The sequence below is a fragment of the Leptopilina boulardi genome, unplaced genomic scaffold (assembly GCF_019393585.1).
Source record: "Leptopilina boulardi isolate dan_hultmark-lab unplaced genomic scaffold, ZJU_Lbou_2.1 LbouV2_278, whole genome shotgun sequence".
Lineage (NCBI taxonomy): Eukaryota > Metazoa > Arthropoda > Insecta > Hymenoptera > Figitidae > Leptopilina > Leptopilina boulardi.
Window position 1 is genome coordinate 883,296 of NW_026137838.1, and position 17,283 is coordinate 900,578.

General features: G+C 23.7%; 2 protein-coding genes across 2 annotated transcripts in view; one reads left to right on the forward strand and one right to left on the reverse strand.

The window, feature by feature from the left end:
- Positions 1-1,127: 1,127 nt before the first annotated feature.
- On the reverse strand, positions 1,128-8,347 carry LOC127281761 (U1 small nuclear ribonucleoprotein 70 kDa-like). Its single transcript, XM_051305636.1, is given in 9 exon segments — positions 1,128-1,634; positions 1,787-2,142; positions 2,378-2,618; positions 5,903-5,929; positions 5,932-5,976; positions 6,327-6,408; positions 6,612-6,674; positions 6,842-7,024; positions 8,050-8,347. Coding segments are annotated over 9 exon segments (1,269 nt in total). The 5' UTR covers positions 8,194-8,347; the 3' UTR covers positions 1,128-1,506.
- A 371-nt stretch (positions 8,348-8,718) lies between these two features.
- Positions 8,719-17,283, forward strand: part of LOC127281782 (uncharacterized) — a 39,375-nt gene continuing 30,810 nt past the window's right edge. Inside the window, exons 1-2 of the mRNA XM_051305671.1 lie at positions 8,719-8,875; positions 9,508-9,606. Coding sequence (XP_051161628.1) covers positions 8,779-8,875; positions 9,508-9,606 — 196 coding nt within the window. The 5' untranslated portion in view covers positions 8,719-8,778. The remainder of the gene's footprint in view (positions 8,876-9,507; positions 9,607-17,283) is intronic.

A 17,283-nucleotide genomic window follows, 5' to 3' on the forward strand; every position in this document is an offset into this window, starting at 1 on the left:
AAATAAGTATTTTTATTTTACGAATTTAATTAATTTTTTAAATTAATTAAAAGTAATTAAATATATTTCAATAATATTAAATATATTATTTTCAATGAATATTTAACAACTATTTTAATATTGAATTAATATTTAAAGTAAATTAAAGTTGATTTTCAAATTAAAATTGTTAATCAAATTTTAAATAAATAAATGTTAATTTCCAAGTATGTATCTTTGTGTGAAAAATTGTCAATAAAAAAGCACTGCTGAACATTTGTCATAAAACACTTGAAAAAAAAAGAGCAAACGTTTCTATAAAGCCCAACGTGGTAAACAGAATACACCAGAGCTTCTCTTCACAAAAAGCATCTCAACAATAGATGAGAGAACATGAAGAGTATTTGAAAGACGTTTGAATAAAAGACTGACTCTAGTTCATTTTGAAGAATACATTTTTCTTCATTTTACCGATCGTAACTTTTTCTTATATTTTTTCACTTCACTGAAAAAAGAAAAATTTAACTAGAGAAGAAAAATTACTTGACTTTCTGTAAAAAAAAAATGTCTCCTAAACTCAAAAAATGAATAAAAATTCAATTTTACAAACAAATTAATATTTTTAAAATTTATTTAATTTTAAAAATTATTTTCTTATAAAATATATTATTTTAAAAAAGTCTATTATTTAATCAAATATTTATCGATTAAAAATAATGAATGATTTTCAATTTTTCGAAAAATAAAAATCATATTTAAATAAATTATTAATAATAAATGAATTTTCATCAAATGAATATGAAAATAAATTTTTTTTTCCCACTAATATTGAAGTTGGATTCAAGTTTTCTTAAATTGATTGCCACAATCTTTCAAGTGGATCGAAAGTGCCATTGACTTGAAATTCGTGCCAAAGTTTCCATTTGAAATTCCAGTAGCAGAATCCCACTCAGTGATCCCTTGTTCTAATTTGTAAGCCATTTGTTTGCTTCTCTCACACCTTCGTTGTTCCAAGTGATTCAAGATGCCTCATAGGACAAGAACGACCCTCTCGATAGTTGACTTCACACAATTCGCTATATCTTTCTAGTCGACAAAATTCCCTCGTAATTTTTTCATCAAAGAAAAAAATAAAAAATTCTCATTAATTCTTGAATACAAATTGTTTTTTTTATTAAAAATCCATTAATAATAATTGACAATAATCGTGTGTTTTTTTGAAAAACTGAAGGAAAAAAAAAACAAATGTATATTTAATTAAAAACAAGAAAAAATTGAAAAAAAAAACATTTCAACTGTTACACTTTCTTCCATAGGAAAAAAAACAATTTCTATTTTGTCAAACAATTAAATGTGTGTCATAGTCCTAGTCACATAAAGGGATCAAATTTAATCGCTTAAATTATTTAGCAAAACGATGTGTTTTTTTTGTGTGTGTATTTTGAAAAAAATACGCCTAGTTAATTGTAATTTAATTTACACATTAAATTTAACAAAAAAAAAAAAAAAAATCATCGTTCTGAATCATTAAGAAGCCATAGAATCATACATCATTCTATCTGGGATTCTGTATTTTTCTTCTTCTTCATCGTTTTCATATTTCACAGCAGTGAAATACGCAGGATTCGGATAATTATTTGTATACTCGGGATAATCTGAAAAAATTAATTAAAAATTATTTCTCCTCTCATTAATAATTTGTTATTTATCAACTAATAATTAATTTATTTATTCAGATAAATCTAAAATATCATTTATGTTTTAGATTTTATAATAATAGAAGTTGGGGAAAATAATTTCAACTCACCATCCAGTGGCTCCTCTTTAATTTGAACCTTAGTATCCTCCTCGGGACGATCACCACGATCCTTACGATCCCTGTGTTCACGATCACCACGTTCACCACGTTCACGATCTCGCTTATCCCTCTTCCTTTCCCTGTCCCTTTCTCTCTCGTTGCTTCTTGAACGTCTTCTTTTCCGATCACGTTCACGATCTCTTTCACGATCACGACGATCTCGCGGTGGACGCTCAATTTCCTCAATATCAGGATCAAATGCTCTTTCTCTGCTGCGCCTTCTCTTACGATCGCGAGATCTGCTTCGACTTCGTCTCTTTCTCTCCCGTGATCTTCGTCTTTCCCTATCAGCTCGATCGCGATCCCTAAATTAAAACAATTTCACATTAATTTATTTGCTTTAGGAACAAAAAAAAAAAACTCTGAAAATCAATTAAAATTCAATTTCAATGATAAATTTTTGAAATTGACAAAATTAAATATATTTTTAATTAAAAAACAAAGATTAAATTAAATTGAGGCGTTTGAATTCACACCTTTTTCATGTTAGATGAAAATTTGAGTGTGGGGGAAAAAAAAGTAGATGATGATAATAAATACCTGTCTCTATCGAAGCGACCGGTGGCTTCCCGTTCTCTCTCAAGTCGATATCGTTCTCTTTCCCTTTCGTTATCCTCTCTGCCTGAGTGCTTAATATTTACCTCCGGACCTCCTCTTCTTGTACCTCCCAGTCCACCTCCTAATCTTCTGGGAAGCCACCCTTTTACCGTCCTTGCACGTTCAACATCCACTAATACTCGTCGTCCATCTATTTTTTTGCCATCAGCATGCTTGTATGCAGCTAAAATTTCCAATATTCTGGTTGTAACTTTATCTAAATTATTTTCCCATAAATACCTACAAGTCGTGTCGATAATATCACTTATAAAAACTTGATCTTTATTTTCATTTTCGAAAAAGTAACTCCTTTCTTCCTTTTTTTTCAAATTTAGTTAATAAATTTTCATATACTATACTTACTTTTATAATTAGAGAAAATTTAATTCATAATATTAACTAAATTGTAAAATATTTTCTTAAAACAAATATCTTTCAAAAAATTGAATTAACAAATTAAAAACAATTATTTCTATAAAAAAAAAAATTTACACAAAAAAAAAGTACTCAATATTTTAAATATGAGCTTCAACTAATTGGCAAATAATATTAAACGATCTAAATAAAGAAAAATACAATAATAATCTAAATCTATAGATAAATAAATTCCCATATTATGAATTTTATTCATAATTTATAATAAAAAGGAAATTTTCAATACCTGAAATAATTTTCAATTCCAAGGAGGAGTTGGACGTGAAATGGGTAAAAAAAATACTTTTTTTTCCATTTTGGACTAAATGATAATAATCGATTTAAACGCAGGGATATTTTGTAAAAAAAATTTTTTCGACACGACTAGAACGAGTATTTTTTTTTCTAATGTATATTGTATATACTTGTTGCGTGCACGTTAAAGAACAAATCGATACTGTAATGAAGGAAAAAATTATTATATTCTTCAGAATTCAAAAAAAAAAAATTAATAAATTTACTAATTAAGAGATTTTTTTTTTCAACGGAATTAATCCAAATTGTATATACTTGGCCTGGTATCGGTTTGTGTCATATGCAAACAACTAGAGATAATTAATTTCAATGAGGAAATTTTTAGTTTGAAAAAAATAATTATTATACTTCTGATGGCAAAAAAAACCTACCGAACATTATATTACCGAGTTTCATATTATTTTCTCTCTCCACCAAGTTTCCTGAAGATCTTTATTTTGACGATTCTTTAAGTCACCTTACCCAATGACTATTATTTTTTTTTTTTCGCAATTTATTTAGGTTGTTAAGAGATCTGCTAATTCAATCATTCAATCATTTTATGATACAAAATTATCAATTCAAATATTATTATAAATAAATAATTAAAACAAAAATATTTCAAAATATTATAAAAATTGACAATTTATCGCAATAGTATTTAAATAATAATTGTTTCCATATTTTAAAAGAACAAATATTTCTTTTCTTACAATTAAAAAATTTTAGTGAAAAGAAACTAATTTAAAAAACATATATAAATAAATGAGCAAATAAAAATAAAAAAATGAATTTGTTGGTTCTTTTTAGGTATCAATTTTCAATTTTATTTGCACAACACTGTGAATCATAATATAAATTTCTATCAATGGAAGTTGAATCGAAATGTCGTTAAAATTTTTAAATTGATAAAGTTTATATTAAACGATTCTCAGATGTGGTACAAAAATTAATCGAATTCTCGATCAAGTTCTCGAATTGAACAGACTCTTAATACATTAAACCTAGAATTTTTTTTTTTTTTTTTTTTTAATTTATTTGGAAAAAGAGATTATTATCATATACAAAAAATACCTACCGCGGCTACTTACGTACGGAAGTTTAACACAAAGTTTAGAAGTACTTTTAATCGTGAAATGAACTTGTGACTCGCGAGCCCAGTCTTCCTTTAAGTTCGTTCAATTTCCAGAGAAGTTTATTTTGCATTTACCTGGTGCGCTTACCATTTTTTTTTTTTTTTTATTTTTAATATTATTAATTTGTTTACTTACTATCAGACCGTGCGCATTTACTTTCTTTTTTTTTATTACATGATTCTAATGTTATTCTTCTAATTTTTTTTTTCAAAAATAAATGTATGAGTAAATAATTTACTATTCGGACAAGACAATTTGAGAGAAAAAGGTTTTTCTTTCACAAACTCGTCGAAATATAAATCTTTAAATATACATTACTTTTTTCTGAGCACACAATAAAAAATAATAACAAAAAGAAAAGAAAAGAAAATAAACAAGATAAAAAGTTATGGACAAATTATTTAAATTAAGTTTTTAAAATTAGTCTTCTAAATCGAAATTGAGTCTTAAAGACTATTAAGGAGCCAGGTTTTTAGCTAAATAAACAAATTTAATTTTAGAACGCGACTTCTCTTTGCTAACTTTTTTTTTGTTACCACGAATAAAATGAAAATCGACAAAAAAAAAAAATGTAAAACCTCTTAGTCGAAATATATAAAATATAATCTTTCGGATTGATTATACAATTATAAATATATAATTGTAGTTAATAAATTATTAATATTATTATTATTTATTATTAATTAATAATTATGATTTATGAAACTTTCTCTTTGGTATGAATAATAAAAAAAATACCTGAAATACAATTACAAATAATATAAATAATTATTAACAATTAACAAAAATTATAATTATTATAAATTATTATTTGTAATTGTATTACAAAATTGACTAACGAGTTCCCTTTTTTTTAATTTCATTCTAAATTCGCATCTAAAAAATTTTCGTACTTAAAAGGAATATTTTAACATTTTAAATTAGAGTTGCCGAATTTTTTTAAAACAAAATGTAGTATTTGTAGCCTAATATAAGGTTCCTTAAGGTTTTCAAATTACCTTAAAAAATGTTTCTTAAACTCAAAGATTTCAGGAAATTTCTTAAGTCATATTGGCGACATTTGAGTTTTTTTTTTTCAATTCCCAAATAGAATAATGCCCTACCAATTTTTAATTTTGTTCAATTAATTAACTATTAAAAATAATTTAATCAAAGCTTTATTCAATTTTCTAATCAAAGAAAAATTAATTATACTGAAAATCACCTAAAATTGAGAATAATTAATGAATCTTGTGCTAAAGAAAATTAAGACTGGGTCCCCACGCGGACAAATTTTCCCGACGCGGTGTATTAAAAAAAAATAAAATAAAGAAATTAAGTCCCTGAACCTTTTTCCTAAAGCCCAAGAATCAATTTCAATATAGAATGCTAATTTCATTAACGATGAGAACGTTAAGAAAACGGAATTTTTAATAGCAAAAGAATTGTCAGATTCGAGAGCATTTTTTTTTTTTTTTTTAACGAGTGTGGCCAAAGATTTTTTTTTTATAAATCCCTATTCGGCTCATTTAGTCCACAAACGTTTTAAAAAATTTAATTTAATTATTTTTTTTCTTATCAAAATAGAAGCAGGATAAGCATAGACTCTAAGAAACTTTCTTGTATGTTGCATACACATACAAACCTATCATATCAGGCAGGTTCAGGGATTTTGCATGGAATAGCGAACGGCACTAGTTGCCGGCAGCGGCCACCACGCTGTACCAAGAACAAGATAAAAACTGTATTAATGAAAATAGCCAATATTTTCTTTTCATTGAATCGTTTTATCAACAAAGGTAATTTTTTTTTCTTTTTTCTTAAGTATTGAAATCCTGTATTGGATATGTCGGGATTTATCCCACCCTAAACACTAACCTAATCACCGATTTCGTTTTCGAAATATATACGAAAAAATTGGGTAAGTTTCTTTTTATCTCGTGCTCCCAAAACCCTTTTTTTTTTTTGCTAATCTAATAAAGTGACACTAACGCGAATGAACTTTTGAAATTATCTTTTTGATCATCGATGAATAAAATGGAGATTATATTTTTCAATTGCATACTTACAATGCATATCCCTTTCGTGCTCATACTCAATGAAAGCGTATCCCCTCGGCTTTCCATTTATTGTATTATGATTAACCACAATCTAAAATAATAAAACTTTTTAATGGAATATTTATTTATTAAAGAAAAAATTAATAACTATTTTGTTTTTAAATTATTCTTTAATAGAAAAATGTTAAAATATTTTAATTTTTATTTTAATATTATTAAATTTGTAAATATTCTCTAGAAATATTTTTCAATTTTGATTGAATTAATTAAGTGTTTTGTAAAACGTAAAAATACCTTTTTCACTGGACCGTAAACTTCAAATTCTCTTCTTAGTTTCGACTCCGAAGTATCGTAGTTCTAAAATCGAAAACAATTATTAGAATAGTAAACAAAAAATTAATTTTAAGAATATAAAAAGAATATTTGCATTTTTGGAAATGTAACAAACAAAATGTATATTTTTTAAAATAAAAATACGTGAATTTGTGATTTTTCTATTTTGAAAACAATAAATAATAACTTACGATACGGGCAACGAAAAGTGTTTTGAAAGGATCAGCTGTGACATTTGGAATTCCTGCAGGATCCCAAACTGCAATTTCCTGCTCTAATTTGTAGGCCGTCTGTTCAGCTCGTTCTCGTCTTCTTCTTTCAAGTCGTTCCTCACGTGTCTCTACTCGAACAGGAGGCGGTGTATCTTTGGGATCCTAACAAAAAAAAATACTAATTAATTTCATTGAATCAACAATTTTTAAATTTAATTTTGTACATACTAAAAGATTCTTATTTATAGAATTTATTTTTCCCAAAAAAACTTAAATATCATTTCCACAAAAAAGAGGAAATAATGAAAAAAAATTTCATTTAAATTATTTATTTCGATTTTGTTAATAAAATTAATGATTAATTTAATAAAATAAAATAATTTAAGAAAAATTAGAAATTCTTGTATATTTCATAGAAAATATACACAATTTTAGATATTAAAATCTTAAATTTTATTTTTATTACAACTTTTATTCTAAAAGAAAATTTTCTTAAAATAGAGTTAATTCAAAACTTGTGAAACAAATTACAAAAAATGTGATAACGTTTTTATCAGAATACACAACTCTAATAATAAATTTTTATGTACTTGTAAGTTTATAATAAGTACTGCAAGTTTTTAAAATTGATAAAAAAAAAAAAATAATCTTTATCTCACAATTTCTTTTTTCTATTTTTAAGTTTCTAATTTAAAAAACTAATAAAGTATCCATATTGTTCTAAAATACAGTATTTTATTTCTAAAGCAATAAAAAAATTGCAATTTCTAATTTGTTTTTTAATTCGAAGTTAACGTAATTAAATCATGACAAAAATAAACATCAAGGTGAAAAGAATGCACTCGTCGTTAAGCAATAAAACTCGACTATATTATATTCTCAAAAAGAGTAAGCTTTGTCAATACAATACTCAGGAATCAATAATAAGATATTTATAAATAATACCGTTAAAAGAAGCAAAGCTGCAAAAAAAAAGGTGTTATACCTAAATAACAGTAAACTCAATAATATTGTTATTACGAAAGAAATTTAAATTAGTTGATATTAAGAAAAAAATTAAACAAAGTGATTGTAAATAATTGATGAATGTAATAATGTAAAGATAATGCGTAGTCAATGGAAACCAGTATTTGAACATAATAATCGATGGAATATATATTTCAGTATATTATATCATATATACTAACCTCAAAGTATTTAAGAAAAGATCCAACACCCAAATAGCCACAATTTTTTTTCTCATGGGGAAGTTTTGATGCCGGTGGCAAATAAGGAATTGGGTCACGCGGGGCAAATAAGGCGAATAAATTTGGAGGCAAATATTGTGTCATTTTGACGTAATTAAAACTTTCACATTAAATAAATAAACACTTTACACTCATATTGATGAAAATTCAAGGAAATATTTTTAATTTAAAGAACCTCCACGCTTCACGATAGTGTTGCTGAAAATGGCAGAGCAAAATGGCGTCGGGCGTCCTGCCTGGTGACGACTTAATAAACTACGCACGCGCAAACATAAAGGTCCTAAAGTTGTATTCTGATTGGTCAAAACATAGTTCATTTTTTTTAATAAATATTTTCTATTAATATTTAAATTTATTAATTAATATTATTAGAATTATTTACTAATTATATGTTATTGTATTCAGTAATATATTTGTAATAATTAAGAATTATTTTTAGACAAGGCGAACTTTTTAAATTCCCGCGCTATGATTTAGTACTTTCTAGGGGTTTTTATTTTTTAGATTTGTAATTCTTGTAAATATTCGATTGGTCGATTTTCATTACTATTTGAATTTTACGTAAAATTGGACAAATATTTGAAAATTAGTTTAGTGCTCTGTGATTGGTTGAAGTTATTACTATTCAATGTACATGAAGTTGGTGTCATTATTTTGATAATTGTTATTATGCCATATTACATTATTGTTTTTACTTCTTTTAATTATGAATGTCATGGATATATTGGAATCATTAAAATATTTTGTTGCTTCAGAAAGTTTAAAGGTAATTTAATTATTCAATATTTGTATCTATAATAATATTCGATGTAAACGATTCTAACCTTACTTTTTTTTAACCTGTCATTTAAATTATTACTGTCAATATAATAATTATTGAACAATTAAATATATTTCGTTCTTTCAAAATATAATTATAAAATTAACGAAAAATTAAATTCTCATCTTATCTAATTAAAAATCAATTCTTCATTAAGAATATAGTAAAATTAGGTTATTGCTCTTACAAAGACTTGTAAATGAAATTTTATATTTAAATAATTAAATAAGTTTTTTCTTATTTAAAATACAAGAATTAATACATGTACATAAAAAATTTAATGTTAAATTTTTTAAAGATTTTTATTTTTCACGAGAAAAAATGTGTCTAGATAAGAAAGGTTTTTATTATTAAATTATTTTATATCAATTTTTATCGTTTCATTAAAAATATTGAATTATAAAAATTGATAACATTTGAAATATTGTAAATTGCGAACAAATATGGATCAAAAGTTCAAAGTTTATTATAAATTAAAGTTTTGTATTGTTAATTAAAGGACATCTGAAATTGCACTCAAGACTAACTCCATTGTCTCTCATTGACTATTGATATAATTAAAAATTAAATAATTTCAGATGACTTAGCGTTATATCAAATTCCGTGGAGGACTATTTTTAATTTGAATCAATGGTTTGCCGAGTTTCTAATCGAATTTTATATAAGGAAAATAGAATGTGAGTATAACAAAATCTATTTTTAAACACATTTTTTCTAATTTTTGTGATTTTTTAATAAAAATTCAGTTTAAGGAAAAATTAGTTATTAATTTCGGTAAAATAGAAATTTGTCTTTTTATTTTATTAAAAATTCATTTGGTGAAAAAAATTTTTAATTTTATTTACATTTGATTAAAAATTTTACCAAATTTCTTCAATGAATAATTTTTCTTTGATTGTTTTATTATTGCAATTTTTTTTTTTTTTTTAATGTAAAATTTCTACTAGCAAGTTTTTCTCTTGAAAATTTAGCAGAATTCTTTTTCAATGGGTTTTATCTATTCAATTTTCGCCAAGTTAGCGTTGCGTCTGCCAAGAACCGCCTTTATAGGTGAAAACGTTTTGTCTTTTCTCACTTTTCATGGTCGGAAAGCGCGAGGAAAAAGAAATCGTTTTATCCAGGATGAACACATCAAGTTTTTTTTTCTCTTTCTATTTTTTAGCGTCAGTTTGCGTTAATAGTTAGAAATGATTATTTTCATTTGATTTTTTTTTCTGTATGAATTTTTCTTAATTTGACTTTACGAAAATATTTTTTAGATAAAGAATAAATTATTAAAAATATTAATTTCGAAGTTCAATAATGATATACATATATATGAGTATATATAACTTGAGGGAAGATATATATATATATAGAAGAGATAGATCACTCGGTTAAGGGAAGAGATCCTAATGATTTTGCACGTAAAGGAAGACTAGGTTTAGCAAACTATCTTAGTAATAGTTTAGGAGACAGTTTCGAAATCCACGAGATTTCGGAGTTAGACCAAAAAGAGGTTTGCGTCCCATTCCACTTCTTTGGAATGAGGCAAACCGCTGTTCCTTGCAGATCGAGTTTGCCTTAAGCTTCAATGAGATCAGCTGTCGACCTACGCTTCCTCCTTGAGTATTGTTCTTATTACACATCTTCAGATATTTCTCATCTTGACTTACAGAAAAGAGATAATTTTTTTATTTACTTCCTTTTTTGAATTTTTTTTTTCATTATCAATAATTTTTTATTTTTTTGTAATTCTTTATTAAAAAAAAAAATAAAAATAAAAAAACAACCGCAAGCAATAAAAACAGAATGAAATTGATTGTGGACGATCGTGAATATAATACTGAAAGTTTAGATGGCAGAAAGTACGTTAAAAAAATAAAATAAAAAAAAAAAAAAAAAATTTTTTTTTCACTTGATAGAGTTGTTAGAATATTGATGAGTTCGTCTGGAATGTAAATCCTTTTAGCTCGCACCTTTAAAGGTTTCACTGTAGAAACTATAACTTTGGTGACTCATACATAGGATAGAGTACACGATCGGAAACTAGCGCGATCAACCCCTTTTCCTGCATATTTCAAGGGACGTTTGAACTCAAAATTACATTCCGAGGTTCTAAACCCGTTAGTACACCGTTTTAAGATAAATGGGAAAAGTTCACTAGATTGCTTCTTTTGTTAATGTTATATACAATGTCGAAAAGAAAGATTTATTTTATTTGAAAAAAAAAAAAATCTGGAAATTTAAAAACTTTAATATTTTATTCTTTGTTCGTCGTGAATATTTATTATTAATTTATTTAAACTCATTTCTAATAATCAAAAATAAAAATTGTAAAATTTTCATAAAATATATTTATAAATTTTTTTAATTATAATTTTAATTATATTTTTTGCATTAAAAATTTATTTATAAAATTTTTATTTATTTGCAAATTTAAAAATATTTTTTATGGACTATTTGTGAATTTATAGTTGTTTTATAATTCAAATGAATTTAATGACCATTATATTAAAATTTTTAATGAAACATTGAAATTTTATTATTTAATAATAAAAGAGATAATTATATAAAACAAAAAATCGAGATAAAAATATTAATAAAAAAATTAAAATACAAAAATATTTTTATTTTAATTATTTATTAAATAGGTTTTTAATTTGAATTTATTTTATTTTTTTTTTGTTTTTGAGGGTGGGGGGTTAAAAAATGACTTTGGGTAAAGGGGGTGAATAATAATACCCCAGTAGGAAAACCGGAAATTTCCGCGGACTTTTAGAGAGAGAGAGAGAGTAGAGGGAAAAGCAACGATGGGAAACTGTAACTACTTCTGAACGCTCTCGTTAAACTTGTCTGTGAAACGGTTCTCTTGAAATATAACGAGGCTTGTTTTCGCCTATACATCTGTATATGCAATTTCAAACAATGCTGTACATCGCCAGTAACATAAAATGTACGCAAAGTTCATTATTCATTAAAAAAAAAAAAAAAAAAAAAAAAAAAAAATCTCGTTAGCTTTATACGTACTTTACAACAACAACAATAACAGAAAAAAAAATGAATAACATTTTTAAAGTGTCAAACTCCATTAATCGAGAGTATTATTATAACAAAAGCAGAACAATGCATTTCAATATTGAGTTTTGTGTCAAAATTTGTAACATCTGATTTTATTGCAAAATGCGAAAAGTCTCATTTATTGTATTGAGTTTAGTAAAATTAATTAATGATACAAATTTTTTTTAACAAATGAAATTTTTTTTTTTATTGATAATTGATTTTATTATTTTTAATTTGCAGAATTGTAAAAGTGTTTTTTTAAAATTATTATTATTAATAGTTTTTTAATTTTATTAATTTGCCGAATTTTAAAACAGATTTTTCAATCGTAGGGGATGAAATTTCCTTTTTAATTCCTAGGGAGTAAAATTATTTCTTTTAACCCCGCGAACAGTAAAATTTGCTTAACTAACCCTTGGGAAAGAAATTGATATTTTTATCCATTGTTAAGTAAATAAAAAATAATATTAAGAAATAAAATAAAATTAACAATAATAAAAATAATAAAATAAATAATAATAAAAGTAATAAATAAAATAATAATAAAATTAACAATAAAAAAAATAATAAAATAAATAATAATAAAAGTAATAAATAAAATAATAATAAAATTAACAATAAAAAAAAAAATAAAATAAATAATAATAAAAATAATAAAATATTATTTCTAAAAATTAGGAAAAAAGTAATTTACAGTTTCCCAAAAATATTATATGTAATGTGTAAAAAATATTATTTTCGTTTTTTTTTACAAATATTAAATTTTTTAAATTGTTACAAAAAAGTGGCAATGTTGACAAACGTTTCTTTCATCTATTTTCTTCCCCTCTCTCGCTTTGACAAAAGTTTGTCATCCTTCCAATATATATATATATACTATATATATAACGGGGGCAGTTTTCTTGTGACTTTAAAGAGCACTTTGGAGACATAACGTAGACTTTAAATGAAAGGAACCGTTCCCATGATAGCGCTCTAACTTCCGAAATGGCTCTTGAGATTTTTTAAGTTTTTACACGAGAGAGAGAGAGAGAAAAAAAGGGAGTCAAAATGGAAAAAAATTTAATTTACTTTCTTTTAAATATTATAATTAAACCAAGTGGGAACAATAACGGCCCTTTTTTTTTTAATCATTTTACAATGATAACGTTATTTAATCAATTTCCCTCGGGTATTTAAATTTATTTTTTCTAATTTTTAATTTTTATAAAATCCATTTACATTGTAAAATAAAATAAGAATAATTAAAATAGGTTTTTTTTACATAAAAAATAAAAAAATTTAACTTTTTTTCTCAAATAGAATAAAAATAGCTAAAAAAAAATTTTTATATAAAAAATTATTACAGTTACCGTATAATAACAATATTTAAAAATAATAAATGAAAATAATAAATAATAATAATAAATAAAAAATAAAATTAAAAAAAAATTGAGGCAGGATTCGAACGCAATGACTTTTCACTGACGGCAGAGTACTATTCCCACCTGGCTATTTTCAAAAAAATTTTCTCCAACTATAATTTCCGTTTTTTTTTTTTTATTATTGCTATTAATTTGATTATAAAACTACATGAAAAAAAAAAAAAAAATATGAGATGAATTTTTCCTTCTCTTTCATCTTGTGCATTGAATTTGAAGGAAAAAGTTTAGTCTCAGTAGAGGGAAGATGATGATTTAAAGCATAGGCTCAGAAGCGATTTGCAAAGTAGAAAGAAAGAAAGAAAAAAAAAAAAAGACGCCCCTTTCGAGACTGGTGAACATAGTTCGTTGTATGATATCAGAAAAGTTGAAGACGACACTGGTCTCTTTTATCTCAAACCACAATTTTTTTCCGCACATGCGCATTTTAAGAAAAAGGACAATTGTTGAGAAGGGCTGCTGAAGACCCACAAAGAGAGAGAGAAAGAGAGTGAGGAGATATCCTCTTCGTGCTTTTAAAAAAGTTCACAACTTGGAATTAGCTGAAGCTTTATGATTCTACCCACCTTTATATATGGCTCACGTTCAACTCCTCTACCCCTCGTAAAATATACGGATTTATTGTGCGCTTTTTATATTCCTAGAAACAGAGCTTTTCAAATTTCCAGTTTCCAAATTAAATGCCCCTCGTAATGTGTGTTGAAAAAAAAAAAACCAAACAAATTGTGTCCCCGTTCTTATATATTCGAATGCTTGGAAAACTTTCATTTATATTCTCGTATGAAATACAGAATTTTTTTTTGTTTTATGAAATAATATCAAAAATTACATGACTAAATTATAGAAAATTGCCAATTATCGAATTAATATTTTATTCCTTTTTTTTTTAATTACAAAATTAAATTAGATTTCAATTAATTCGTTCCGAGTAAAACTGGAGTTTTCCTGTGTTTAATTTTTTATAATATAAAATAAGTTGATAAAAGAAAATTTAATTAAAAAATTTCCGCAATTAAAATTTAAATGAAAATTTTGTATGAAATATTTAATTGAAGTTATTTCTATTATTATTACATAAATTATCATAATTCGTCTTGGATGAAGAAAATAAATTATTAAATGATTTTTTTTTTACTGCTCATATAAGTCACTTTTTGATGTAAAGTAAAATTTCTACAAGTAAAAGTATAGTTTTCAGATCATTATATATATTTTATATATAGAAAATGTGTGAGCGCGAGATAAATTCACTTGCAAAGTATTTACATAACTTATTCGTCTGGAGAATTATTTTTTTTTTTTTTTTGGTACTTGTATTCAAACATTGTACGACTGTTTTTTCACTAATTAGATTACTGATAATATTTGATAAAAATATTTAAATCTCATTGCACAATTTTTTTTTCACGAGCAAATATATAACATTGATAATTTTTTTTTTTTTTTTTGCAAAGTTGAGTTTAAAAGTTTACTCTATAAAAAACGGTTATAAAAATTTGTCAAATATTTATTTTTTTAAACAATTGAGTAATAATTACAACAACAAAATCTCGAGTATTTAAAAAATAAATAATTTTCTAAATTGTGTAATTTTTCATAATTTGAAAAAAAGATATTAAGGGATTATTCTGTCAATTTAATATTTAATTGAACTGTTGTTATACAAAGATCAGTGAGTGTCAGGAATAAAAACTTTTATGTAGAACAAAAGTCTATTGATTAGGTTTAATGAACATTTATTAATATATGCAACATCTGTTGTTCCACGATTAATAAAAAAAAAAATTAATAAAATTATTAATATTAACAATTAAATTCAATACTATTTTAAATAAAATAAAAAAAAAATAAAAAAAAAATACATAATTATTAATATAATATTTTATTTATTTTAAATAAATAAAAATTTCTCCAATTATAATAAAAAATTATGATAATTATATATATATTGAAATTATATAATTATTATTTTGTATTATTATTACATGGAAAAAAAATTTATTTGAAATAATAGTTTATTATTGTCAAATAAATATCTATTTGAAATCAAATAATTTTTATTTGAATTTATTAAACAATTTAAAAAAAAATTAAACAAAAAAAAATAGAGAAAATAAATCTAAAATAAATAAATAAAATAAATAATTATTAATATATAAAAAAATGTTATTACTATTTTAAACCATTTAAATATTTAAAAAAATATATATACGTAATATTTTGCGTAAATATATATATATTTTTATGACTTCAACGGGAATGAATACAAAAATAAAATTTATAATTATTCCAGTTGATCAATCATTTCACTTTACTTAATAAACGTCAGAAATAACTGTATATACGTGAATAATTAATCATTAGCTGAGATTATATATGAAATGCTAATGAAATATTTACACACACACAAATATAAATATATATATATATATATATTGCAATTGATATTTTTCTGAATTAAAAATTCACGGAAACGAGTTGTATTTAGATATTTAAGGAGATGATATATAATAGAACGTAGTACATATATATATAAATATATATATATATGAGAGTATATTGTTTTTCACAAGACTTCAATCAATTTAAGTTAAACGCGACGTAAGAACATATGCATATGTAAACGCATACATATATACATATAAAGATGATTGACGACCATTTTAGGTCACTGAACAAAATTTTTAACGTCAACAACTAATCATATCTGCACGAGACTAATATATATATATATATATATAGCCTTTTTCATGCTTCACTTGTTTATAAAATTATTATTTAAATTATTTAAACAATGTATACGATATTTCTAAATTTTCTCAAGAAATTTGTTTTTCTTTAGAATAATTTCATAATTTAATTGATAAATAAATAAATAAATAAAAATGCAAATAGAATAAATAAATAAAATTTTAAATACAATAAGTAAATAAATAATATAAATTAAATAATATAAAAAATAAAAATAAAAAAAAATAATAAAAATAAATATAATAAAAAATAATATTAAACAAGTTGTAAATTCAGATGTTCATTACATGAACATTTTTGCTTCCTCTTTACGATCAGCAAAAAAATTTGCTTCGTGCTTTCGTGGAGAAAGCATTTAACATTGAAATAAACATATACAAAAATAATATAATAATATAAACATTTGAGTTAAATTTAAAGAATTAATGGAAGTTAAAAAATCAAAAATTCATATTTTACGCGAAATTTCTAAATATTAATGAAAAATAATATTTATAATTTATAATTATTTACAATTATATGGATACGTTTTAATGCAAGGAACACAATTATTTTCTATTTAAACTTGAATTTAAATAAATACAAAATTTTTCAGCTAAAATGTATATATTTTCTATTTTTTAACTTTCATTAATTTATTAAATTTACCACAAATGTAAATTTTATATATATACCAATCGATTCGTTTTTATATAAGGAATATACAATTATTTCATCTATAAACTTAAATTTAAATAATCACAAAATTTTATAGCCAAAATGTGAATTTTTGATTTTTTAACTTTCATTAATTCTTTAAATTTAAATTAAAACTATACTTTATATAATACTGATCGATTTGTCTTGACGTAAGGTATACGATTTTATTATATATATAACCTTAAATTTTTCTATTTAAAAATTATTTCGATTAAAAAAAATTTTTTGGAAAAAAGACAATTTGAACATTTTTATAAACGAAAGTACTACAAAGCTTCCTCCACGAGGAAGCAAAAAGTAATAAAAATAATAAAGAAAAAAATAATATAAAGATTAATTTACCTAAATTTCTAAAAAATAAAATATTTATTACACTGAAACCTCGGTTTAGTGGACAACCCTCCTTTCCCCTCCGAATCATACATAACTAAGGTTTCAGTG